The sequence below is a fragment of the Cadophora gregata genome, assembly GCF_030347475.1.
Source record: "Cadophora gregata isolate MNR1 chromosome Unknown scaffold_11, whole genome shotgun sequence".
Taxonomy (NCBI): domain Eukaryota; kingdom Fungi; phylum Ascomycota; class Leotiomycetes; order Helotiales; family Ploettnerulaceae; genus Cadophora; species Cadophora gregata.
This window is the reverse complement of record NW_026695934.1, coordinates 1,093,667-1,118,041: the sequence shown is the minus strand read 5'-3', so window position 1 is coordinate 1,118,041 and position 24,375 is coordinate 1,093,667. Positions and strand designations below refer to the sequence as shown.

General features: G+C 48.1%; 6 protein-coding genes across 7 annotated transcripts; 2 read left to right on the top strand and 4 right to left on the bottom strand.

Moving 5' to 3' along the window:
- Positions 1-1,310: 1,310 nt before the first annotated feature.
- On the bottom strand, positions 1,311-3,320 carry ONS95_002476 (uncharacterized protein). Its single transcript, XM_058495737.1, has 3 exons — positions 2,758-3,320; positions 2,279-2,710; positions 1,311-2,217 (listed from the first exon to the last, which is right to left on the bottom strand). Exons 1-3 carry the CDS (start codon positions 2,887-2,889, stop codon positions 1,402-1,404), a joined length of 1,380 nt encoding a protein of 459 aa, XP_058354465.1. The 5' UTR covers positions 2,890-3,320; the 3' UTR covers positions 1,311-1,401.
- A 3,087-nt stretch (positions 3,321-6,407) lies between these two features.
- On the top strand, positions 6,408-9,832 carry ONS95_002475 (uncharacterized protein). The gene is made up of 2 exons (XM_058495736.1): positions 6,408-7,266; positions 7,314-9,832. Exons 1-2 carry the CDS (start codon positions 6,648-6,650, stop codon positions 9,428-9,430), a joined length of 2,736 nt encoding a protein of 911 aa, XP_058354464.1. The 5' UTR covers positions 6,408-6,647; the 3' UTR covers positions 9,431-9,832.
- A 978-nt stretch (positions 9,833-10,810) lies between these two features.
- APT1_1 (adenine phosphoribosyltransferase) lies at positions 10,811-11,886 on the bottom strand. Of its 2 annotated transcripts, XM_058495734.1 has the most exons (3): positions 11,608-11,886; positions 11,529-11,553; positions 10,811-11,420 (listed from the first exon to the last, which is right to left on the bottom strand). In XM_058495734.1, the coding sequence occupies exons 1-3, from the start codon at positions 11,665-11,667 to the stop codon at positions 10,954-10,956; spliced, it is 552 nt and encodes a 183-aa protein (XP_058354462.1). In that variant the 5' UTR covers positions 11,668-11,886; the 3' UTR covers positions 10,811-10,953. The 2 variants fall into 2 exon arrangements, with proteins under 2 accessions (XP_058354462.1, XP_058354463.1); XM_058495735.1 differs by having other exon boundaries at positions 10,811-11,553.
- A 443-nt stretch (positions 11,887-12,329) lies between these two features.
- Positions 12,330-13,425, bottom strand: ONS95_002473 (uncharacterized protein; the record flags this gene model as incomplete). Its single annotated transcript, XM_058495733.1, has 4 exons — positions 12,330-12,680; positions 12,756-12,848; positions 12,973-13,261; positions 13,337-13,425. 4 exons carry the CDS (start codon positions 13,423-13,425, stop codon positions 12,330-12,332), a joined length of 822 nt encoding a protein of 273 aa, XP_058354461.1.
- A 1,228-nt stretch (positions 13,426-14,653) lies between these two features.
- Positions 14,654-16,544, bottom strand: ONS95_002472 (uncharacterized protein; the record flags this gene model as incomplete). Its single annotated transcript, XM_058495732.1, has 3 exons — positions 14,654-15,572; positions 15,625-16,032; positions 16,084-16,544. 3 exons carry the CDS (start codon positions 16,542-16,544, stop codon positions 14,654-14,656), a joined length of 1,788 nt encoding a protein of 595 aa, XP_058354460.1.
- Positions 16,545-18,874: 2,330 nt separating this feature from the next.
- ONS95_002471 (uncharacterized protein) lies at positions 18,875-22,775 on the top strand (the record flags this gene model as incomplete). The annotated part of the gene is made up of 1 exon (XM_058495731.1): positions 18,875-22,775. The coding sequence occupies exon 1, from the start codon at positions 19,323-19,325 to the stop codon at positions 22,773-22,775; it is 3,453 nt and encodes a 1,150-aa protein (XP_058354459.1). The 5' UTR covers positions 18,875-19,322.
- Between the last annotated feature and the right edge of the window lie 1,600 nt (positions 22,776-24,375).

Here is a 24,375-nt window from a genome sequence, read left to right as displayed (position 1 = left end):
GGATAAGAAGCTTTTCCGTCGTGCCCATCTGATTGGATAGGTTTCTTTGAAACCTGGCTGGCCTGCGACATTTACAGTGAAAGCATTGGAAGGTTATTCATGAACTCAGGTGGGCATTTTTTGATAATTCAGTATTCAGCACTGTTAGCATTCGAAAGTGCCATAATTTCACCTGTACCACATGAATGCTAAATGTCTCCCATTTCTGTATCCCAGGAATGCGCAAGTCACGTAGAGAGTTTTAAGTTCCTCGTATACCATCAATGGCTGCCGTGGTTCTGGGGAAAGTCTTTGAAAGAGGCATCGACTGGTCAAGTTGCCAACCAACCCGCCTAGCGAAAATTCAATATATCGATACGGCATACTATAGTCTATATAGTTTGGTGTATTTGATGAAGGCTGACATCCTTGTAACATTTCTTAGCTGTTGGTTCCCATCCATTCAAACACAGAGGGCGCTAAATCAGGAGCAGAAACCGTTCCTTCGCTTAATTAAGGGGTGCATAAATAAACAAATCCTTTTTGTTTACATCCTACGCATGTCTCCCACCAGATGATTCTGGCCCCTGAATCACAGAGCTATATCGTACCGGCTATATTATTAATTGTACACTGTTCTGGTCGCACTCAATGTATCGGTATAAGGCTTTTGCTGAACTTTTCAATAAAACGCCGGCCTCAGTGGATCGCCTGGTGGTCATCTCTGTCCAAGCGTACGCTATGCGCTTCGAGTGTTCCTGTTCAAACCAAGCTCGCATTCTAGAATAAAATTTCTGTCCTTGCCTACATTTATGGTGCTACTTCGTGACAGGCTCATATGTATTTTGGTCGCTTGACTCTAGGGGTTGCCCTTAATTTTGCCGAGAACAGATAAATAGCATTCCTCCCTTCAAACCTTGCGACCTGAAATTTCATCCTAAGAATCGTTTGAGCTGAGTGAAAGGACTTGCCGAAGCTAATGAACGTATTGTTTTCTTACTTTTAGCCCTTGGGCCCTTAGAAGTACCTCGAGATAGCAGTAATCCTCTCAGCTGCAACTTAAACGACAAAACCCTTGCAAGGCTATCTGATCTTGAGTTCCCAGCTGCCCCAATGTCGAAGCAGAATTTAGGCAGCTCTTTACTGATCGGACGATCAGAAGTAAAAAAGGGCCTCTCAGTGTGTCATGAGGTGATTACTTATTTCGGCATATGGCCACAATTGCATGATCTACGGCGTGTTAGGCTCTCCACCAAATCCGTGGTGGGTCCCTATCAAAGAAAAATACTCCACGCACCCATGACAGAGAAAATTAAAAATTAATGGAACCAAAAACACAAAAATAGAGGGACTGTGGCGATTTTGGAGTTTATAATCGGTATTATTCGTTATATTGCGTTATTGCGAAAGAATTATTATTCGTCAATGTGAAGAAAGATTACCCACTCTTTGAATCATGCCTCTCGGCCACTGCATCCAATGTTCCCACTCCCTCCCGAGATAATCTCCAATCGTACCCACCATGTATCCAGGCTTTTCATGCCACCACCACCATTTCCCTCTATTCCTTGACAACAAGTATGCGGCAGCAGCATAGTAATGCGCCAATATGACGAGCGCAATGCCGTCAAGTTCCCCAATTAGGTCGATGAACTCACTAGGACAGAGAGATTGCCACCGCAAGAAACACGAAAGTAGTTCTTCCAGCACACTAGGCTGGAGATCTTTAGAGGTGGACGTTGAGAGATAGAGGGTGAGCGACTCGATGCGCTCGACGTAGATATCGCGGTGTACAAGGGCAGGCGAATCTTGTGGGAGGTGATTGAGAAGGCTCATGAATTGTGCGCCAGGTCCCATACTTGGGGTGACATGGGGCAAGAAGAGCCTTGGTTCGACAAGGACTTGGAAGCGGCCATTTTGCGTTGTGTCTGGACGATCGGCCAGTACTGACGGAATATATCGGAGGAATGTGAGGGAACTGTCTTGGGCGGGGATAACTAGTTTGAAGTCTAGGACGGAGCATGCATGGAAGCTGAGGAGAAAAGACGTGGCTAGTACGGCGTCTTGATTTGATTGTGCGTTATTGTGGAAGTCAGCATGGAAGGCTGTGAGAGCTTCGTGGTGGTGGTATTGTTCGAGGAGTTTGTAATCTGGTTCTGGACCACTCGTCAGAGAGCAGGGAGCCTTTTGAAGATGGCGTGCTGAGAGTGTAAGAATTGCGTGCATGAGGAAGCTATGCTGTTTTATATGAGCTTAGAAAGATGAAGTAAAGAACTGTTCAGTGCGTAAGAGCCCTTACCTGGAATGCAAGCTGCATGGCATCCTCAGTCCAAAGCTGTTGTGGCCCAATCAGATCAAGACTGGTCGTCGATGTAAAATGCATCAATAGTAAGACATCCTGTGTTTCAAACAGCTGAGATTGCTCCAGTGGCATAGGGGAAAGTCCATGACCTAGGATATCGAAGTTGTTGAAGAATGAGTTGTCGTACTCGAGAGGTGACTGTTCGCCAAAATTTGAGTATGGAGGAGATGGCGTTGATGTATAGCCAAAATCGCCTTGCATCGAAGCTACTGATGTAGCTGATGTAGTTGAAGGAGAGCTGAATTCCGCCGCGGAGGGTAGTGAGAAAGTGTTGACGGAGCTTTTCCACTTGGGCACATCATTCGTGGGGTAGACGCATGCTTGAGACGATACTTTGCATTTGGTACACTTCGGTCGTTGTTCGTCGCACTAAATCAAATCAGTCAACTTAATTGGATTGCGGAGGGGAACAAGACCTTGATTCGCTTTTGCTTACAAGACATACAGCCTAGCCTTGATTTTCCATTTGACTTGCGAGTTCTGACTGTGGGGGCATTTTCAGACGGACCAGCCTCCGTCCGGTGCATCTTTCGTACGACAGTTGTCATGAGTTTCCTTCTTGAACAATACAACAATCTATAAGGTCGAATACGAGGAGATATTGCTGGGGTCTAGGGCACGGTACTCCTCAATTGGCCGTTGGTGATTGGTATGAATAGATTTGCATAGAAACGAATGCCCTTCTGTATAGAACTCTTTTACATTCCCTCACAGCATTAAAAATCTCTTGTTGATGGCTACAAAACAAATTGGTTACGAGAACGAGGAGTCAGAAGTCGAATTGAGGATGTATTTGGAGTTGCCAAGTCCATGAAAGAAACAAATTGGTGCCGATATCTCCGAAAAGTGTCTAGACGAATATGGGACATCTCGAATATATGAAGTTCCAGAAGCTCGAAGGAATGACCCTCTGAGACTGGCCTACGAGGCGGAATGTTAGGCAGACGCGAAAAGAGGAGGTTTCATTTGTCCAGTGTGCCCCAGTGTTTAGAAAGGTACCATCCCCATGCGTGCAAGCGGCAATGGTTCTTCACGGTCCCTTAACCGAAGCGGACAGGGTGGCTGAGCTTGACGACCCCTTCGTGTCTTTCCCGATATGGACATAGCTTATTTGCACCTCCAAAAATGCGCTGTCAAAGAACTTGCTTCCATCTGTGGGGTGATCGTTCCTGGATGTTTCGAGCTCTCGTATCGTCTGGTGATGCTCTCTTGGCACAAACAAGCTTTGGGTTGGGACGGAGCATCTGTTGTCTTGGTATGATTCAATTGAGTACATCAATAGCCAAATTGTGCTAGGGTGATGGCAAATTTTGGAATGCCCTTACCTCAGCTAAATGGATTTTTCCTTTTCAAACAAGTATAAATTCAGCTCGATGCGCCTATGGTGGAAATGCATCCAAAGTGACTGATTCATCAATGACTTCTGTGCCTGTCATCAACGAGCCAGCCACCTACTTTTCAAGTCAACACCTACCCACCTCAAAAATGGGCGCAGTCAGCAATGTCGTGCAAAGCTCGAAGTTCTACCAAGCTTTCATGCCAGAATTGCCAATGCACACATAAGATTCGTCCTGTTAGTCGTGCCATACCTAGGACCCAGCCGATCATCCTTGTCCAATGGTGTTCTTATCTCCTGCGCCAGAGTAAAGGTCCCCTATGCAGCCCACGACATCAAGCACCGTACTCGGTCATTTATAAGGTCAAATCTGACCGGTAGTCTTCTTGAGGGTGTTCTTCACCAAGGATGCCTGCTTGGCCACCAAAGCCACAAGCATTTGAAGATATCTGTTCTGAGCAGAGAGCATGCATCACAGCTTTCATGAGCCCCAATTGTGCCGCAATTTATATATCCTGAAGGAAATCATGGCCATACTGCACAGAGAAATGACGAATTGTTCCGCTCTAGTAAATACTTGCTTTCACCGTGCTTGAACTCATCCCACTCGCCTTTGTCTACCAGATGCCGCATTCGTATTGCAGTAAGAACTGCCTCACACCCATGCGGCTTAGCTCCAGTGGGTCTGATCAGAAACGCCATGTGCTTGGTAACCGTGTATCTCATAGTTGAAAGTTCTCTCATAATTTCTTCATTTCTCGTCTCCGATCTGTGGGCTGGTGGTTTGCCTGGTGCGTGCGCTGCAGCCAGCGACAGGGCAGTTGACTTGTTCCAATATATTTCAGATGAAAGAGTCTCTCCATCATCAGCCGTTTTTTATTACCCAAAGGAGCGGAAAGTGTTTCAAGCTACCAACCGGCACGCCAAGTCAGGGTTATTCGAGGTGTTTACCGATGCAATCAATACACCCCGGTCGTCCGATTGAAAACAAAATCTGGAAACCTGAGGATATCAACATTCTTGACTCCAAGTATATGCTTGTCAGACTTTTGAATTCAGCCTGGCTCATAATTGTGTTACCCAGAAGCACAAAGTTGCATGCATGGCACAGTTACGTGTACAGTCAGACCAAAACGGAGGTCTCGTCAACTTCGAGGTAGGCCCTGCCGTGTAAGTCTCCAAGCGCAAAACTTAAAGTCTACTTGCTTGAATTTACATGCAGGGAAAAGACTTGGGAAGGATTAGAATGATCAATCAAAGGTACAGAGGGTTTCAAACAGACGCTTGGGTCTCATAAGGTAGTGAAAACATATGTATCACATGGTAGGGGTATGATATGACCGATTGACATCATGGCCACAACAGTGATACTTACGCCACCAAACGTTAACCTTGCAATAGCAGAACTCAGGGCACGTACAAACTATCTGCGAGTATAAAAGGAGTCTCATTGTGGGGTTTCCTTCTCACCAGAAGGTGCTATCCACGCCTGAGGGGGAAATTACATGCTCGTGTGCCGACACTGCCACAGAAGAATCTTGATGCTTGTAAGAATCCCAATCAAGAACCCGACCTCGGCTCCCCATTTTCTCATATCATAGATGTGCATATCTTGCAGCTTGCACCAATCAGGTTCTCATATATGCGGGTTATCACAAAGTGGATGGCTGTGCAATGATGGGCACAACTCTGTCCCACTGATGCACAGCCCCCTCATGTATGGTGCCTTTGTCGAACACAGCCCGGCCCAGGAACTGGCTTGCAGAAAACGGGATATCTTGAGCTTGATCGGGCCTTGTCAGCCGTTTTATGCCCGTCCCGAAACTTTGGGCTTCTAAGCTCGAAGAGAAACACGAGGAGTCTCGTCTAAATGGGACATCCAGCCCACCACGTGATCAGACCAAGATCTTGATGTTTAGATCGAATACCATTTGTATTGAAGTGTTAGTAATAGCCTCCTGAATACGACTATCGATAATTTTCGCGAAAGCTTTGTAAATGGAGAATTTTCTCGCAATGATAAAAGGCTCTAGGCAAGCAAAGTGCAGCATCGGTAAGCTGATCAGAACCAAAACATTATACCTTAGTTGGCATAGCTAACGCCACATAAGTGGGCTTGACTTTTCAAGCACCGAAACAACGTAAAACACGAGGGCTATAGCAACGAAGATATTCACCGAAACGCGTTGCGAAGACATAAAGTGTCTCACGAAGTACAAAAATCCTCCTGTCGCGAAAATGCGCTCCCAAGAACGTGCGGAATTGAACACACATTTAGACCACGACTGGACTGGCTACCTTGGGCAAGCAAGAGTGATTAACAATATGGACCCAAGAGCAGTGTATCAAAGTGATAGGAATTTGAGACAAGATTCTCCTGCAGTCCGAAGACTTGAGAGAGTGAGGACGTCAGTGATGATCTAGGTTGAAGCGCAGGTGCAGCTCGGTTGAGTTGGGGACAACTGTACGTGAAGCTTGCCAAATCGACTCCTGTCGCAAGCCATCGGCGCGAAAGAATTCCAGTAGATGATAAACGCGAGAAGATATTGCATATGCACAAGTCTGAGGTGGTGTTGCACGTATGGAGGTGATGATAAGTTTCTGGATACAAGAAACATCGAAGCCTCGGAAGCATAGCGGGCCAGGCCTTCGGTAACACGGCAGGAAAAACCTTCCACCGATCCGCCCCTCAAAACAACCCTGCCGTTCCATTGCGGAAGCCAAGCTCCAGGTTACGTCGCTTTTGCCATTCTGCATCCCCAACATTTTCCTCGTGTTTGCATGTGAATCATGGGACGATGGCTTCTCCACTCGGACTCGACATAACCTAGGTCACCTTGAATAATCATCAATCCGGTTTCCGATTTGGCGACGACACGGTATCCCTCCGAAGCAGGCAAAGATTGGGCCAGAAAGACATGGTCGATTCGAGGCTCTCAAGCTCCAACATCTCGTCAACAGCACCCCGAAATGCCGGAGCAGCTCAAGCCCGTCTCACAGCAATGGCATGCTCAAACATTACGAGTAGATGCCGTGCGCCGACTCTCGCGATCTCCCCATCCATATCACCGCCAACAATTCGAGCTTCCATATGGCTCTGAGCGGTTCAACAATGCGAGCTCGAATGCCCTTCCCACGAAATCACCCTTGCGATCAGCGCAGACCACGGACGATGAAGATGTACAAGAACAGAGGCGGCGGTCTGAGAGCTACAAGGAGTCAACGAATAGTGACAGTGGAACAGAAGCAGATGACGAGCATTTTCTGAAAGGACTACCGGCGCCGAGATTACGGCTTCATAAAGGTCTTCGAGGTGTTGATAGTAGCCCCTCTGGCACACCAAGTCCAGTACTGTCACCCACTATTCTGGATGAAGACTCTCCGCGGGCACAGGGCTTCTTCAGACAGCGGACATTGCCATCTGCTGGACTGGATAGGGAGGAGGCTGAGAAAGCTTTGGAGAGACTCCGCCGGAAACGCAGGATAGAGGTTGTGAGACGATCTACCGAAGCAGGAATTATTTGCTTCGTAGGCGCAATGCTCTGTTTTGATTCCCAGGTTCAGAGAGTTATATACATATGGAGGAAGGGTGAGAAGAATTATCCGGTTTTCTCCTAACTGTACTGACTATAGCAGAATTGGGCTGCCAATTTCTTATAACCTCAACTCTCATTACGGCATATCCACTGAGGCTACTGCGGCATATACAGCCCAAGCATCCACTGAAGCTGCCTCTCCCATTACGCATTCCGGCAACTTTCGAACCAGCAGCTTTGTTTTACCCTTCATCAATTACAATGCTCGTCACTTTACTACTGTCCAGAAAGAATCCCTTTGACTTCTTGCCGAGTATAGTTCTGGGAATAGCGTCACTACCTAAACATCTTATACCATCAACGGGCGGTTTGAACGGTTCCAATATTTCGCACTGGGCTCTCACGTGCCTTCCAATTCTGATTTCAAGAACGACCGAGCTCGAACTGGTCCATTCTTCTTCGGCCGAGATACAAGCAGTATTGGACCGAGAAATTTTGGTTCTTCTCTATCCGCTACATCAAGCGTTATGTACAACTCTGCATTACTTAACGACGACAAGTCTTCTCACTGCCGAGCTTCAATTACTTTCGATTTCTCTCATTGAGTTGCTCCTGCTTGCTACGTCTCCCCAAACAACCATTTTGAAAGCACTTCTTTGGGGCGGAGGAGTCGGAGTGCTCATCACCTGTGGACGTGTACTTGTATGGGGAGTGGCTCTGGCCAGGGTTCCAAAATGGCGTTTTAGACGAGCTGGAGCACCTATGAAATCCACGTCAGATTTTGTGAAGAAGAGATCCCCACTGGGGAGAATTGCTTCACTGTTTGGGAAGAACGTCGCTGCCACCGATTCAAGTGAGGATGAGAAGGTCGACGAATTGCCTCCACAAAGACTTAAGCTCAATACTCGAGACTCGATGCCAGTGTATGACATGTCCCAAGAAAACGGCTCTGTTTCAGCAGTTGACCCTAACTCCAAAGTCAATTTCATGAACAGTGACACGAAGTCGGGGCTTGAGCAAACTTTCTCAGCGAATCGGAGGCACACTCTTCCTTCGCTTACCAGTCTTCCTCCAAGGTCTAGTAACAGAACTCCCTCTGGTCGGAGAAAGAGGGCTGCCTCTTCCAGCGTTCAAGCGTTCTTCTACCTGACACAGAAGCAAGCAAGTATCCGGAAGTGGCTCTACGCAGGTTATGTCTACTTTTGTGTTCTGGCAATCATTCTCGTGGGTATTAGGGAGTACGTGCAGAGATTTGCTCTGCACGGAAACGAGCCTATTGGATGGGCTCTGGGGTACCTTCTCGGCGATCTACCATGGTTCAGAATGCAGGTTGTTCTTTACAATCTCCAACGCTGGATATGTCTACCACCAAGAAACGGTCGAGAGCACGAAGAGTCTTGTTACATGGGCTGGGTCGAACATTTACGACAAGCATCTTTTGGGCCTGCGAACACCCGACTGATCTTATGTGCCTACTGGCTAGCCATCATTATTGTTGGACTGGCTATCGTACTTCGTCTTTCATCAATTTACGAAGTTGATACTCGGCGTAAAGTGTTTCACTTTATGATGGTAGCCATGCTCCTCCCTGCTACATATGTGGACCCGACATTTGCAGCATTAGCACTATCCTTGATGCTTGCGATCTTTCTCCTCCTCGACCTTTTCCGAGCTTCTCAACTCCCGCCGCTCTCCAAACATTTGGCGTATTTCCTCACACCCTACGTGGATGGAAGAGACCTCAAAGGTCCTGTTGTAATATCTCATATTTTTCTCCTGATCGGCTGTGCCATTCCTCTCTGGCTCACCCTAGGGACTCTCCCGCGGACCGGGAATGACTATTTCGCCGGCTGGGAGGTTCCCATACGAGAAGTCAGTATGGTGAGCGGCGTTATTTGCGTGGGTATGGGTGATGCAGCAGCATCCCTAATAGGACGACGATACGGCAGACGTAAATGGCTTTGGGGTGGCGGCAAAAGTATTGAAGGCAGCGTAGCATTTGCTACAGCCGTGGGACTGGCGTTAATACTTGCAAAGGCCTGGCTTAGAATTGGTGGCTGGCCAGCTAATAATGAAGACTCTTGGGTTATGACTGTTTTGAAAGCGGGCGTCGCGGCTGGCATAGCGAGTCTAACGGAGGCGGTTCTCACGGGCGGGAACGATAATGTCGTCGTTCCGGTCATTCTTTGGCTCTGTGTCAAGGGTTTAGATATTTAGACTTGGATACCTGAACAGGGGAAATATCCATATTGGACTTCAAATTCCTTCTCTTATACATGGCTTCCTGTGATCGCTAGCTCCAGACACCGAGACAGGTTTATTGTGCTGGCAGTGCTCTCCAGTTGCGTCATAGCCTCCTGTGGATCATACTCTTTTAGTGTTCTATATTTAAAATCTATTATTGTCTGACTGAAGGAGCCCTTTTGAGATGTATTTAGAAGTTCTTTATCGATACCTATATTTACTCGAGGCTGTTTTTGAGAAAATTACAACATCTAATCGTGTCAGCTTGAGTGCAGCTTGAGTGAAACTATTTTGGGGTTAAAGAAAGAAGTTTATTGTGAGCATCTAAATATACTCACTTCTTCTTTTTATTCTCTTTAAGAAAGTCTATAGATCTATAAATTGTCTGAAAGAGTAGTTCTATTGTTGACTTAACATACAATTTTTTTTCGTCTTCATCAACATTTACTCACATCTGAGTGCTGAGAATAGTCGTGATCTATAACTGTCTGAAGCAAGGAGTCTATTTTCATGTCAAATACAAAGGGCTTCGTATAAAGCAGAAGTCAATCTAAGCAGTATGCTCGAAAGCTATGAAAGCCCAAAGGCCTATCTGGAATACACCCCTTCTTTCGAAATCAACAGTCAAAAAAATTACATCTACTTCTACAAACTCCATTACATTACAAAATCCTCTACCCTGCAGTTATTTCTGGTAAAACTGCAAATCCTTTGTGTCGTCTGCACAGATACTGCGCCCTCATATCATCCATCTCGGTGTTGATTCAATTCACGAGCCTGAAGTGTCTTCCGCAACCAATCGACCACTTCCTCTACACCTTTTAACAGTCAAGATCCCAAAGATGTGTACCGACATCACTGCCAAGTTCACCTGCCACACCACGCAACATGGAAGTAACCTAGAATACACCGACCATTGCAGGTCGTACAATGATGCATTGGCAGCGGGGTTCGCAAATGTCTGTCCTGAAAGTAAATCGGACTTTGATACTGGCAAAAATGCTATAGGTGTCGAGGGGAGACAGTGCCTGAGACTGACGACGACCTTCGTGAACTGAGAAAAGATGTTTGGAGGAAGGAGTCTTCTAAATGGAAAAACGGCCCGTTAAAGTTAGCTTCTGGCATTGGGGATGTGTGAGTTGCGGAGGTGGGGAGGTATTGGAGGACCACCTACGATCTCGTTTGATTTGCGGTGCGTAATGGTATTTTGGATTTGGCAGAAAGGCTACTTTTCTTATCGTCGTTCGTTAGGATTTAGGGTTTCTTCGCGTTGCTTTACAGATCATGATCTTTCAGTCCTTCGTTTACATCCTTTAATTGGAACAGACACTTTCACACTATCATGTCTACCTGTCAATTTTGAATGTAAATTGGAGTAAATATGACCCTGAAGTTTTATCATGTTATTTCTTTCTGAAGACGTGAGACTTAATGGCTGTCTGCTAACGTGGGGTGGGAAAAGACTTCACCCATCTTCCTCATGCTTCTCCTTTTACTCACTCAAGCTGAACCATAGCATACCACTTTAAACTCCCCATCTTCTCCTTTAAAGCCCCATAGTAAGCGGGGATATCAAAAATAAAAATCGCCTCTATAACCTCCTTCCCCATCCCCTCAACCAACTCCTTCGCCGCCAAGACTGTTCCTCCCTTGCCCAGCAGATCATCCACCAGCAACACTTTCTTCCCCTCCACACCCTCAAAAGCATCTTTCTTGATCTCTAGTACATCAGGTCCATACTCCTTGTCGTATGACACGGTAAGTACCTCCCCAGGCAGTTTCCCTTTCTTCCGAACGGGGATGCATGGGAGGTTAAGACGGGATGCTAGGATGGGTGCGAAGAAGAAACCTCGGGATTCGATGCAGACTATGCTGGAGATTGTGGAGAGGTCGTGGGTTGCTTTTATGTGAGACATGAGGTGGGATATCACTGCTTCCGTAGCGGCTGGATCGCGGAATATAGCTGCTAGCGTTTAGCAAAGGGTTGTTCATTGACGTGGAAGCGTGGATCTCTATTTAGATGGAAGTCAAGTGCCATCTTATTGACAGTGCTTGAAAGATTTTGACGTACGGAAGATATCAGCGAATGGTTGTCCCTGTGTTTTCGGTCAGACATAAAAATTGACGAGAGACCAATCTGTCAGACTTACAGGAACTGGGTGGTCAATGTAAATTTTGATTTTCGAGAGTACAAGTGCTACGTCCGCCATTTTGATGGTCCACTTGGTTTCAATACAGCTTCCTGTAAGCTGGATGATAGTAAGATACTTGTTGTACGTCGACAGTGGAGGACTGTTGTCAACGATAAGCGAAAGCCGAGACACGGAAGTGGCTGACGAGTGATGAACTTGGTGGGTCTGACAGATACCGCCACTAAACTTTGTCAGACGTGGGGGGTCGAACTTTAGGTTTACAGTGTCTATCCCCACCCTAGCCCAGGTTGAATCAAGGAGCAGATGGTGAGGCTGCTGGTTGTAGGTGATATTCGTAAGTACATAGTGATGTAGAACATTCAACGCTACAGAACTCCAAAGCTACTACCGTTTCACTTTGAGTTAGATCCGGGCTGAATATACCAGTCTAGAATACATTATATGGATCTGTTTCATCGAAACGGGGCACAAAAACTTTGAAGAGAATTGTTGCTCCTCGGATTGCGTTGAATAGCTGACATTGAACTTTTCTCTGTTTACTGGAGCATCTGTGTCACGACCAATCAAATGGGTATGAATGTCGCTTAATCGAGGAGATTTGTTTATGAACTATTAATCTTGAAGATTGCATTGCTTGCTTATGTTCTATGATAATCGACATGCATGACAGGCACATTACGGTATACTCATAGATTCTTGTCCTTGCTGTTCTCGGTCCCTTACAGGACTTTCTTGAGAAGAGCATCTTTGGAGGCAGCAACAACACCAGCGGCAAGCTTCTGAGGCATGCTCAAGAACGGTGAGTGAGAACTGTTCATGGTGTAGGTGAAGGAATCAGCTGGGAATTGGGAAGCCATGGCTTTTTGGGTTGCGATAGGAATGGCTTGATCCAACTCCATAAAGAAGAACCCGACCTCGACCCCCTGGTTCCATGGCTCATAAGTGGTCTTGTCGGAGAAAATGCGGGCTGGCTCAGGCTCGAGACCAGCAACGGCCTTGGCTACGAGTGCAGCGTCGGTGACGTCGGCATAGAAGATAGTTTCTGGGGTTGCGGGGGTGACGAAGCCATCCTGTGAATATCATTCGGTTAGCACTTACATTTTGTGGAGAAGGGGGGTGTTGGGTCAGGAATTGGCAATACTGACATCTCCCAAGGTCATCCATGGCAAATATGATCCTCCAAGTCCATCCAATAAGCTAGTTCCCTTGGGCACGGCGAATGCGGTCATGTAGATCAACTGTGGGGATTCCAGTCAGCTCTTATATCTCGAATTCGGATGGATTCATGCAGATGGCAGCCTTAGGTCATGACGCATCTGCAACGTAACGATCCGGAGAAAGAATAGCTGGAAGTACACTCACCATGATAACACCTCCGGAAAGACCAGCAGCAGCACGTTCAGCGTAGCCCAGGCCCTCAACGGCATTGGTGCCAACCACTCCACCATAAGAGTGAACGACCATGATGACATCCTTCCCGGCATTGGTGAGTGTCGTTAGCTCGGCGCGTAAAGCAGATGCGTCCTCTGTAAGACCAACAGTCAGATTGTTGGAGCCCACGGAAGGTAGAGCAACAGCCTCAGTCGGGTAACCGAGAGTTTCGAGCTGGCTTCGGACAGTATCGAAGGCCCACGTTCCGTGCCATGCTCCACTTGAATAGTATTAGAATTTATTATCTGGATGCAATCTCTTGGAAACTTCGAAGGTAAGAGCATAATTAACTTACGGTGTGAAGACGATGGTGGGTAAGATGTCTTGCTTAGCAGGAAAAGCTAAAACAGACGAAGCGAACAGAGCAAGAGTGACGAAACGCATCTTGAAGGCTATTGGTAAATTCAAAGGAGAGTAATGTGCCGAAGGCGTATATTAAAATGAGTGATAGAGGGTGAGAGAAGGGAGTCTCTTGGTGGGACCAACCTGGCATGGAAAACCTTTGAGTATATGTAGTTCCTGCAAACCCAGTGAGTATCTCTCCAGAACCTCAAAGCCGCGTCTTGCGCGCAATCTCTCACATTGAGTCAAGCACTCGTCCCTTGAGCATATAATCGCTTACATCCGAATAGCAGTCGTTCACGGCAAATACTCCACCTGCCTGGATCGGGAGGTGCAAGATTCATCGCGTGGTATTAGGGAGTGGGAAGACCATAATCTGGTCCACAGGGATCGGGAGAGGGGTTCGGAAGAAGTCAAACTGAGCGGGAAAGAGATCAGACCATGTGGATGTGGATCCATAGATCTTCAAGCATTCGATCGATAGCTTCGGCAGAAGAGTGGAAGCGACCTTGTCGCATTCTGCCAGGCCCTTCTGTGTAGCTGCAGGTACTCGTCTGAAACGAGTCGAGACTCCGACATGACTTGGACTTTAGCTTTTTTTTATGTCGTGAGAGAGTCTGTGTCGTGAGAAGGGTGGACAGATTCCCCTCTTTCGTTTGATTGACTGAAGTATCGCTGTCATTTCTTGACTCCTGGAAATTCAACACTGCAGCCAGGGTGTGGCATCAATATCATTTCAGGCCTTTGAAAAAGCAGATTAAGGATTGAGAAAAGCTTGCGAAAGATGAAAGTGCCAATGGATTACGGCAAACCGTTGCCCGCAGGGTGTTGGCGTGTCCTCACAAACGTGCTGACCAGCATCGCCCCTGAAAGTTTAAAAGTGCGATCACCAGATATCCACAATATCAGGGTTCGAAACTCAAAACTGTGGTCTGTTCTGCGACCGGTAAACTTGTCAATCTGATCATCAGGACATTTCGCAAAGTAATCTAAACGTGGAAGTGCGACTTGAGTGCGCAATAAATCGATCCAAGGCAATCCTTTCAATTATTTTTGACCGAGAATGAGTAGAACGTGTGCGATTAGCTGCTCCAGATTAGCTACCATGCTACTGATACCCCTGATACTTTTAGCTTCGCTGGTAATCGATACCATAAAATTGAGTAAATTGTCCACGACATACTCGTCTCCGCCAATCCTGTTCATGACACAACAAACATCATTAACCGCCATGTATCCATACGGGAGCTACTGAGCTACTGATCTAAACCTATGCACTTGGCGACTTGCAGCCAAAGCTTGTAGCCTGGCTCCCACCATTGAACGCAGATATCAAGCCCAAGCAACTCGAGTAGATCCCCAGAGCAGCAGTGCACAATGCTCCTAAGAAATAGATAAAGTTGAATGTGTTCAAATGCCACTTGACCATGAAGCCTCTGACCCATCTCTTAACGCCCCTATCGATGCCGTGATATGTCCGGGTTGCAGGATCGAAGTGCTCTTCGGGTGTCATGGCGTCTTTCTGAATCTGAAATCCAAAGGCCAGGATCGCTGGGAAGGTGTACGTGAACTGTAGGATGCAGACTGCACCAACAAGACCAGAGATGTAACTGAACTGTGGAATAGCAGCACATACGACCCAAGCGAGAACCCAGTATGCTGGTACCAGAGCGACCCAAATAAGTTTGCCTCGCTTGGTGGTCAAGGGTGGAGCATGGAGGAGTTCTTGGAATACTTCAACGTAGGCTACTTTGATGCCGATGTTGCCGTACAGCGCGGCTGCAATCAGTCCCGTGACAATATTCATGATATTGCAGGCAGTTTGCCAATTGTATGGCGAGAGACCTTGCATGACGGGATTGTAAGCATATTGGCCTTGGTAGGAGTACACAAAGAGACCGAAAAACATATAGACAACATAGATGAAGATGTCGGCGCAGAGAACTCCTTTCCAAAAATCCCATGGGTGACGCATCTCAGCGAGGAAAGAGATGAAGAGCATAGCTCCGCCGTAACTATAAACGGCTTGATTAAGACCATTCAGTGAACCAGTGAAGCCCGTTCCTCCGCTTGCCATGCCATTGGGAGGTGTGCCGGCATACTTGTGGATCGGACCAGGGCCGAAATCAGATCCGAACGAAGCTTCAGTGGCTACGAAGTTGGGAGCAGAGTTTGCGGCAACTCCCATGCTTGGATGAATTTAGCGACAAGAACTTGAGAGTAATTATTGGTATGACTTACACAATGAAGATGATCAAGAGGTTGATCCAGATTGCAAAATTCGCCAACCAACTGAACCTTTGAAGGGTTCGAATCTGTCCAACCACCATACCAGCAGCCATAAATATGACCAGGCAGGCGATAAAACAGACACTGGCTTTCGATATTTGAGAGATTGATTGACCGTTGGACAGGATCAAAATCGAAACGGTGAAGAGAAGTTGTATCGCTTGCAGAATGTTAATTGAATGGCGAGCCCATCGACCATAGACTCTGAAGAAGGCATCGGCGTAACTCTTCATTGGATATCGATCAGAATCCATATACATGAAGACCTTCCAGAGTTGGAATCCAGAGTACATGGCAAAGCCGCCAAAAACGGTATAGAGAGCAACACCTGGGCCGTAGCCCATTTGAGCAAACGCCCAGCTACTATGGGTCAGCAATACAGTTGACTTTCCTAATTTCTATGAAACCTACGGCACAGAGAATGGACCCAGAATATCGGTGGTAATGAGGTAGAAGACACTGCTCCAGCCGGCCGTACGAACCGCACGAGAGGCATTCTTCCACTCTGCCTCAGAGACGAGTCCAAGATTCTGGTTCCCAGCAGATGTTGGCACAACATCAATGCCGGACTTCTCGTTTGTAGAGCCATGGTCTGTTGGCGAGGCGACTGTTGTAACATGGCCCTTTGAGAATCTGTTTTTAAGAACGCTCTTGATAGTCTTTGGTCCCATTGCAGCGACGTGCTTCTCATTGGCAATCTTCTCTTCCGCGCGAGTAATAGCCGCATAGTAGATATACTCCTCGAACGTGACACTGGGGTCGTGACTTCCATGAAGCAGTTGCGTCTCTATGGGCTGGTTATCATGACGAGCGGGGTGAGTAGGATCACGAGGATCTTTGCCCTCAAGGGCAAGGTTCGCTGGAGTGCTCATGACGATAATGAGGTCGATGCGGCTGGACAGGGTGTTGGGGAGAGAGGAAGGCTTGCAGAGCCAAGAGGTGCGGGTAGGAGAAGGGTTTTATGGTGCTTCTTGCTCTCTCCGAGGTTGCCAAATCGCCTCCTTGTTCATCACACACACAACATAGTCAAAGGATCCTCGTAAGACTGATAGATGAATAACCGAAGGAAGATTGGTTCCATTGGGCGCTAGACCATTGATTTTCCATCCGCGTTCTAGTGCATGTTGATCGGTGGCACTAAATGGCAAGCCACTGACACCATGAGTGAGTAGCGTCGCAACTGTCGATCTTCACAGTTTCCATTGGATAAGAAGAATGATAAGCTTTCCCCGGATATTTCGGCTTCTTTGGCACCTTCTCCAATGGGAAAGGTAAAAGTACTGTACAGTAGGTACACAAGTCCTCATACAGCCGCGTGTTGCTGCCCTTCTGGCGGAGCTGTTCCACGATACCACCATGGTGGTGTGGGTGTGTTTATGTCCACAGTAGGTTACAGTCAGCACGTTGTACGTCTGACAGCTAGTGGGCGGAACAGATCGCCTGTGCTAAAAAGCTTGTTCCTGGACGAGGAAGCAAAGAAAAAGACTTGCTTGACGTACGAATTGTCCCCAGGGGGCGCATCTTCCCGCAGCTTTTAGCGCAACATTCGGGCTGACTTTGAATTGTTTTCTGATGGACCTTCCGCACCTGGTAAGGTCCTACTGTCAATGCTGAATTGAGTGGTCTGCAAAACGAGAAATGGTTCGCGATCCGGCGTACCGCCTGTGCTATGTTGACGGCGAGGAGAAAAGAAAGAAAAACCGTGGGACTCTGATGGCTTCCAAGGTTTGTAGGAGCGTGAGATGACAATGTATCTTGCTGGCTCTGGTCTGGTGAGCCAGTAGAAAAGGTCATTCTACAGCTACTTAGGTGACAGAGGTGATAGAGATGAGCAAATAAGGAAAGAAATACACGGCGAGTAACTAAAAACACAGGAGGATGACAGGCAAGAACGAGAGCATTGTCAGAAACAGGTCAGCTTCCAGTCAGTCCTCCCACTCAGGTATCCACGTGATTCAGACCATGGCACCAGTGAAAAACCTGGTACCGAACCTCGTATCTGTCTGTATGTGAGAGGACTACTATTTTGGGTGGACTTTCCAAGTCTTTCTGGCGGTCGCACGACCTTATTTTCATCACTGTTGTGGCACAGCATCAACTGCTGCAGAACACTCTCCAGGCTTAATTCAATACATTTTCGACATGGACGAGACAGAGTGAAGAAAAGAAGTCTTCTGGCAGTACTGAGGACTTCTACAGTCCAGTCAGCACCGATCAGATTTGATGCCCTTCAGTCAATGTAATTTTATGTTCGAAAAGTACGAAACTGAATAGGCCCACCGGGGCCAGGTCTTTCGATAGGTAAATTACTGTTATGATTCGTGCCGCGGGAAGCTCCCTGCGAGCCTGCAGGAACTTTCCGTCTTTCATCTCATAGAGTCATAGTTCAAAATACCCGGAATTCTCGCGTCTGGAGAGGAATCTGATTTGATAATTCATCCATTCTATCAAGAAGCGGAGATTTACTGTGGATATCATCCGAGATCCGCTCAATTCCTCCATCCGTGACCCGTCAAGCGCCGGCGGAAAGATCGCGAGTGCGATTAGCAGGTTTTCGCTGCTGTAAAGGCAAGACATACATTCGGATTGACAGTCTGACAGCTTTGAAACAAACAGGTTGATGACAATCGTGTCATCGTTTCACGATCAGACACAGGCGCGTTGTTTCGAAGGAGCTCCCCCTTTTGGAAAGTTGGAAGCCCAACTGTTTCAGGAGAACCACAAGGTTTGCTCAAGGCTGCGAGGCTGATTATTTATCTTTCCGTTCGGAAGGACGAGCTCCAATAATGCCAGCAGCGCCAAGCAAGTCCTTCTTATCAGCTCTCCCACCGCAATCTTGTCTTGTCTCTTGGTCGCTTTCATGATAGATCCCCCCGGATTGGGTGTAATAATTCAGATAAGACCTGGTTTCCAGGCTTTCGTCGACCCCAGAACGACATGGGGGCACTCAAGAGAGGAGATTTGAAGCTATTGATACACATGCTCCGTGACGGCTGATTGGGTCCTCGATACAGAAACAGGTATAAGTACAAGACCGTTGAGGCGCACCTGGGCTGGGCGAAGCGAATGGATGATAAGCAGAGTGTGGTGTGGACCGTGTGGGAAGAAAGAAGGCATGCAACGCCTATTAATCTCGACGCAGAAGAAGTAGCACAAGCACCTTCGTACGGTTCTTACCGTGTTGGCTGTTCAATAATGACGCCCGTACCCAACCCATACCCAACCCATACCCAACCCATACCCATATTTCAAGCATTCCGCCAATGCCACCCTCCATGACTACTTCGTATGGCCATGCATGGCCCTCACGAGCAATTTAGAGAAAAGGCAAAAACACGCCGCATCAGCGAAGAGTGCAAACCTACATAACTGTGCATATGCCCGCCCTGGGCCGAGTCGCGCTCTCGACCCTTTGCCCATTGATATGATAACACAGGACCTGGCCTGGGTACGTACTTTACTTGAAGCCAATATCGGAGGCTACTCGTGCCTACATTGTCCGTTGGACTGAACTTTGTTGCGACTGGATCCCGCGACCTCCCAGTTCTCTTCTCTGCTCGTCCGCCCAACAATTGGAACACCGGCACACAGCGGTGTTCGGCAGGCACACGACACGACATAACATAACACGACTCAACCAAACACGCGGGATGCAGTACCACCGGGTACGACAAGAGGTGGATGTGGAGGAGGAGGAGGAGGAGGAGGAGGAGGAGGAGGAAGACGACGAGACGAAGGAGAAATCCATATCCATATCCATATCCAGGTCTCCACCACAACAAGCGCAACCAAGTGGAAGTCGGCGGCGGGCCTTGCCACCCTTGCCCAAAATAGAACTGCACGATACGAAGTTTAACCCCCAAGGGAACAACAACAACGCTGGCAGCAGCAGCAGATTTTCAGGCGAATCGTATTCTCCCCTTGGAGGATTGAGCTACATGGTCAATTCCATCGTGTCTCGCAGTTCCAGGAGCACCCGGAGCACGAGTTATGATATGATTGACAGCGACGACTTTGCAGACGATGCATCGCCCGGCCTGAGCGCGGGCAAGGGTTCACCTGAAGGGCCTGAAAGGGAAATCTCATGCTCTCAACCACAGCGAGGCCACATTCCTCCAGCCACAGCAGCACGATCACCGCCCTCCCACGAGCCAATTGTACGAACAGCTTCAGGACACAACTTGGCTCTCCGACATCCCACACCCGACTTGCAGGTTTTCCAGGGCGCCTACGTAGGCAATATCGAGCAGTTGGAGAAGACGGCAGAGCGATTGAGCATGACCTCTTCGATTGATGATGCCATAAAGTCCCTCCACGACGAACAAAAGCGCAGCGACAGTCGCAAATCCTCCATGCTGTCTTCGCAGGGCATGCAAGCCATATCTCGGCAAATGTCCAACGCCTCATCCATTGTCGAAGTCAATTCCGCAGCGAGGTCGGGAGGCTACTCACCTGCAGGATTCATGATGTCCCCGAAAGGCTCATTCACTGCTTCTACTCGAGCAAGATCTGCCTCGAAGAGTTCCCGGTATGGTTCTCGACCAGAGCCAGAAATGGAGGGCAGACCCCTCGACTCCTTTGTCAACATGTCCTTTACGAATTTCTCGTTGCCGCCCCCGTCCCCAGATCTCAACCGTACCACATCCATTGCCGAACAAGAAGAACATTCCTCGACTCTTACAAAACCAGTGGTAGATAAACTCGACAGCCCCAATATGGTAGAAAGACCACCAAAACGGAGCGACGAACTCGATCGCCCGGCTACATCTGCGTCGATGAATACCATTGAGCAGGCAAAGATATGGGAGGATTTTGATGGCATACACAGCGCACCAATACCACAACAGTCTGGAGAACTCCATGATTCGGACATCACACCGAGACCTCGACCCAGGGCACTATCTGGTGACATAGAGGGTACTACGCAGGACACTCAGCGGAGGAGGACTTCTGGAATCGGCTCCGTACACTCAGATGACAATACACAGCGAAGAGTATCTTCGGGAAACAGACTTTCCATGGCTTCTTTACCCAGACCTCAGTCATACGCGGATCCAAACACTGGACAACAGATGGTCTATTATCCTGCTCCTGTACCAATGATGCTCAATCTACCACAAAAGCTTTCTAAGAACCCTTCTTCGATGGCAAGGAACAAGAGGCGATCTCAAGTTCTGAGCAGCATACCTGCAGCGGCTCGACAATCTGCCATTTGGCTTCCTGACGTTTTGGAGAATGAAGAAGACAAAGATGCTGTAATTGAGGACGAAAGCCAGCAGCAAGAATATATGGCTCAGCACCAGAGAACTAGTATGGGCGGGCGCCGTTTGACTCAGGATCTCTCGCACATGCCTCCACAGCTACGAGCAAGTACCTTCTTCGAACTCCCAGGGCCAAACGAAGTGGTGGAACTGAAGGACCAGTCTGCAGTCGCAACGCTAGACAGCATTCTTGACGCATCTGCACATGCACCCGTGAGTGCTTTCACAGACCACGCGTTCGCAGGACATCTTGGTGCTGAAGTTTATGGGCGTACACATCTCCGCAATAGTCGAAGTAGCAGCCAGTTACTCGAAACACAGAAAAAGCGAACCAGTTCTTTCAACATTCTACGTGGCAAACGGAACAGCAGCAATGACTTGCTCGCCTCAGAAAAGCGGGCTGCGACAATGTCAGGAGTTGTTGAAAGCGCTGTTAGGATGCCTCTTGATGACGATGAGGATGAGGACAATGTCAAAGATACAACACCTTTGAACCAGTCTGATGTAGGCGATCCTCGTTCTCGTGGAGCTAGTGGTGAATTTGAGGGCAAGGAAGATGAGGAGTCAGATGATGGCCAGCGCGATGATGAGATTTATTATGGCGCACCAACAACACTGCTCGCTGAATTACAGCTACGGAAACAACAGCAAAAGCAGCGGACGCGACCGCTAGCCAAGGCATACCCCAATGGCATGCACTCAACTCTCCTCGAAATGGACGCTGTTGCACAAGTGGAACAGAAGTCACGAAAGGGAAAGAGAATTAATCTTGCTTGGGAAGATCCAGCCCTTCAGGCTCAGGATGATGGAGAAGGAGATGATGAAGATGTGCCTTTGGCTATGCTATACGCGAAGAAATCACAAATCAGAGACATGAACCGGCCCATGGGATTGATGGAGCGACGTGATATGGAGGATAACGAGCCACTCAGTCAGAGGCGGAATCGTCTGCAAGGTCGCCCCCTCGGAGGTCGTGCTGCGACCATGATGAATCTATCTGGACCACTTCCAGATGAAGTAGAAGGAGAGACCCTCCAAGAGCGAGTACGTCGGCTGAAGGAAGGCGGAAATGAACATGGCCTTCCAACGGCGCGACCGATTTCCGGCGACTTTGCTTCAGAGATGATGAGCCAGTTTGGAGGTGATGCCCTTAACCCAAAGAACAAAGGTAAAGGCAAGGAGCTGTCCATTTCTCCACCCCCAGAGGAAGAAGAAACTCTGGGACAACGCCGTAAACGTCTCCAGGCCGAACGCGAAGCCCGCGCTCAAGAGGTTGGCGTTATGGGCGAAGCTCAACCACAACGACCTGAGATTAAGACGCGTCGTAGCATGGCCGACATCTTGCACGCTCATCCGTCTGCTGGTGCCGATCGGGCGGTCAACTATCAGAAACCTGCAACCGGCCTCTTGGGCATGCACGAGAAGAATACTGCACGGAGATCCAGCACCATGCTCAATCTCAGTTCCCCAAACCTCCTCGGATCGCAGGCACAAAGGGCACCTTCCGGTGGCTTCAAGAGCGGTCAGTTCAACGATGGCCAGGGAGGTATTGTCCCTCCGCCCCGGCCACAACAGCAAGCCCCATATAACATGTATGGCGGTAATGGGTTCTTCCCCCAACCTAGTATTGGCAACTTCAATGGATTCAACCCCAACGGCTTCAACAACCAAATGATGATGCCTTTTACAAACCCGTACGCTATGCAAATGGGGATGGGATACAGTCCAAATACCATGCCAATGAACATGGCTATGGGTATGCAGATGGGGCAAGGCTTGGCTCCGTTAAATCAGAACCAGCTTGACATGGTTGAACGCTGGAGGCAGAGCGTGATGCAGTGATCTTTAAAAATTTTGAGATGACAATTTTCTGACACAATATCTTTGCCACTGGCATAAAATATACATATCTCGGCCGGGTTGGGAACATGTACAAGATTTGGGGGCATCTGCAGGTGTTATGGCACGGAACACTGTTCATATTGAATTATCATGAGCATTTGAGCGAACCGCTTCAGAAGTTTTTGTATACTATCTTACAGCATGGTTATGGTTTGTTTTGGTATTCTATTGTGTTGCCGTCAGGCATGTTCTTCGGGCCAAGACGAGGCGCTTTTAGAGCACGAATGAATGACGAATAATGGGATGTAACCAGGCACCCTGGCTGCCTCCTTCCTTCTTGGACCATGGTACCGGAGTTCCAAAGTCTAAATCCATTCTTTGACCCCTCACGATTTGTATGGGGAAACAGAATCCGGTGGTTATCGAGACGAGGGTCTACGGTACATCAGCGCGGTACATACTCCGAGACATTCAACGGTCCGATCGTCGTACAGGGTTCCAGACTGGGATTTCAAGTGAGAGTCAAAGCTCTGGGGAGTCGCAATGGGAAGGTGTGAGCTATCACAGCTTGTGAGCGCAACTTTGTCACTTATTGATGTTACTTTCTAATATTTACTATTCTGAATTAGGAGCTATTGGGCTATTGGAACTGTCACAACCGTCCGATTGCAACGCGAAACTCTGCTCCGGATGTCAAGCCGTCAAAGTTGGGGGTTTTCCGCAAATCCGGATAGGACTGCTGACGACGTTTCGAGGCGGCTACGAGTGTATTGTGATCTCTCTGCCAGTTTGATGGAAAAATATCCTACAGAACCGCGTAGGTCTGAGGGTGAGACAATAAATTGGCTCAGATACGAAACAATCAAGCTGGGATCACCTTTGAAAAAATGGGGATTCCCCATTTGGACTCAACTATTAAGGTCCCGAATTTGAAGCAACATGACTCGATTCTGTCCACGTGGGTTTTTTTCTATCAATATATCCACAGGTCCACAGGATACTTCCCTTACTCTATGTTCTGCAAATTGGTCCTCTTCACTACCAGAGAAAGCTATTACATTGGTTCCGTCAGAACTCCATGTAGAGGAAAGGCCCTTTGTAGACCACTGAGAATAGAGAGTCCGAATCAATTGCTCTATGTAGGACGTAACAGTTATCCGCGTATTTTGAGTCAGATCTAGAAGTCTCAGTTCTATCCACAGAGATCGAAGACTGGTTCGTCCCCATAAATGAAGCTTTCCGGCGTTATTAACTTTCTTTGACCAGTCCCCTGACTCGCCTCGCTACCTTTCGAGAGGGATGATTGGAACGTATTCCGCGTAGACAAGTGCCCTGTGTGCTCTGTAGAATGACGAACCGATCAGAACCAGGGCACCCCAAACAGACATAAGATGGCAGGTGCATGGAAAGCGGGATGGTTAGAGTTTCTCCACTCCACCCGCCTGGGTGCACTGGGTGCATTCCGTCCTCAGTCCGAATTGGCTCCGACACGGATAACCCGAACTCTTTCTGCCCTCACCGTCTGTTGTGTGTACTGTCCGTGCTGCTCTTTGGTTTTCTCCAGACCTGGGGAACAGCCACCATATACAATTCTGTTATA

What these genes read in the sequence shown, in the direction of transcription:
- ONS95_002476 (XM_058495737.1), bottom strand. Translation starts at nt 2,889, where the DNA reads ATGACAACTGTCGTACGAAAGATGCACCGGACGGAGGCTGGTCCGTCT. An exon ending in GTAAGCAAAAGCGAATCAAG is followed by an intron (nt 2,711 to 2,757) that starts GTCTTGTTCCCC and finishes GATTTGATTTAG; the next exon opens with TGCGACGAACAACGACCGAA. An exon ending in CCATGCAGCTTGCATTCCAG is followed by an intron (nt 2,218 to 2,278) that starts GTAAGGGCTCTT and finishes CATATAAAACAG; the next exon opens with CATAGCTTCCTCATGCACGC.
- ONS95_002475 (XM_058495736.1), top strand. Translation starts at nt 6,648, where the DNA reads ATGCCGGAGCAGCTCAAGCCCGTCTCACAGCAATGGCATGCTCAAACA. An exon ending in TATATACATATGGAGGAAGG is followed by an intron (nt 7,267 to 7,313) that starts GTGAGAAGAATT and finishes TGACTATAGCAG; the next exon opens with AATTGGGCTGCCAATTTCTT.
- APT1_1 (XM_058495734.1), bottom strand. Translation starts at nt 11,667, where the DNA reads ATGGCGGACGTAGCACTTGTACTCTCGAAAATCAAAATTTACATTGAC. An exon ending in ACATTGACCACCCAGTTCCT is followed by an intron (nt 11,554 to 11,607) that starts GTAAGTCTGACA and finishes CCGAAAACACAG; the next exon opens with GGACAACCATTCGCTGATAT. An exon ending in ACCATTCGCTGATATCTTCC is followed by an intron (nt 11,421 to 11,528) that starts GTACGTCAAAAT and finishes AAACGCTAGCAG; the next exon opens with CTATATTCCGCGATCCAGCC.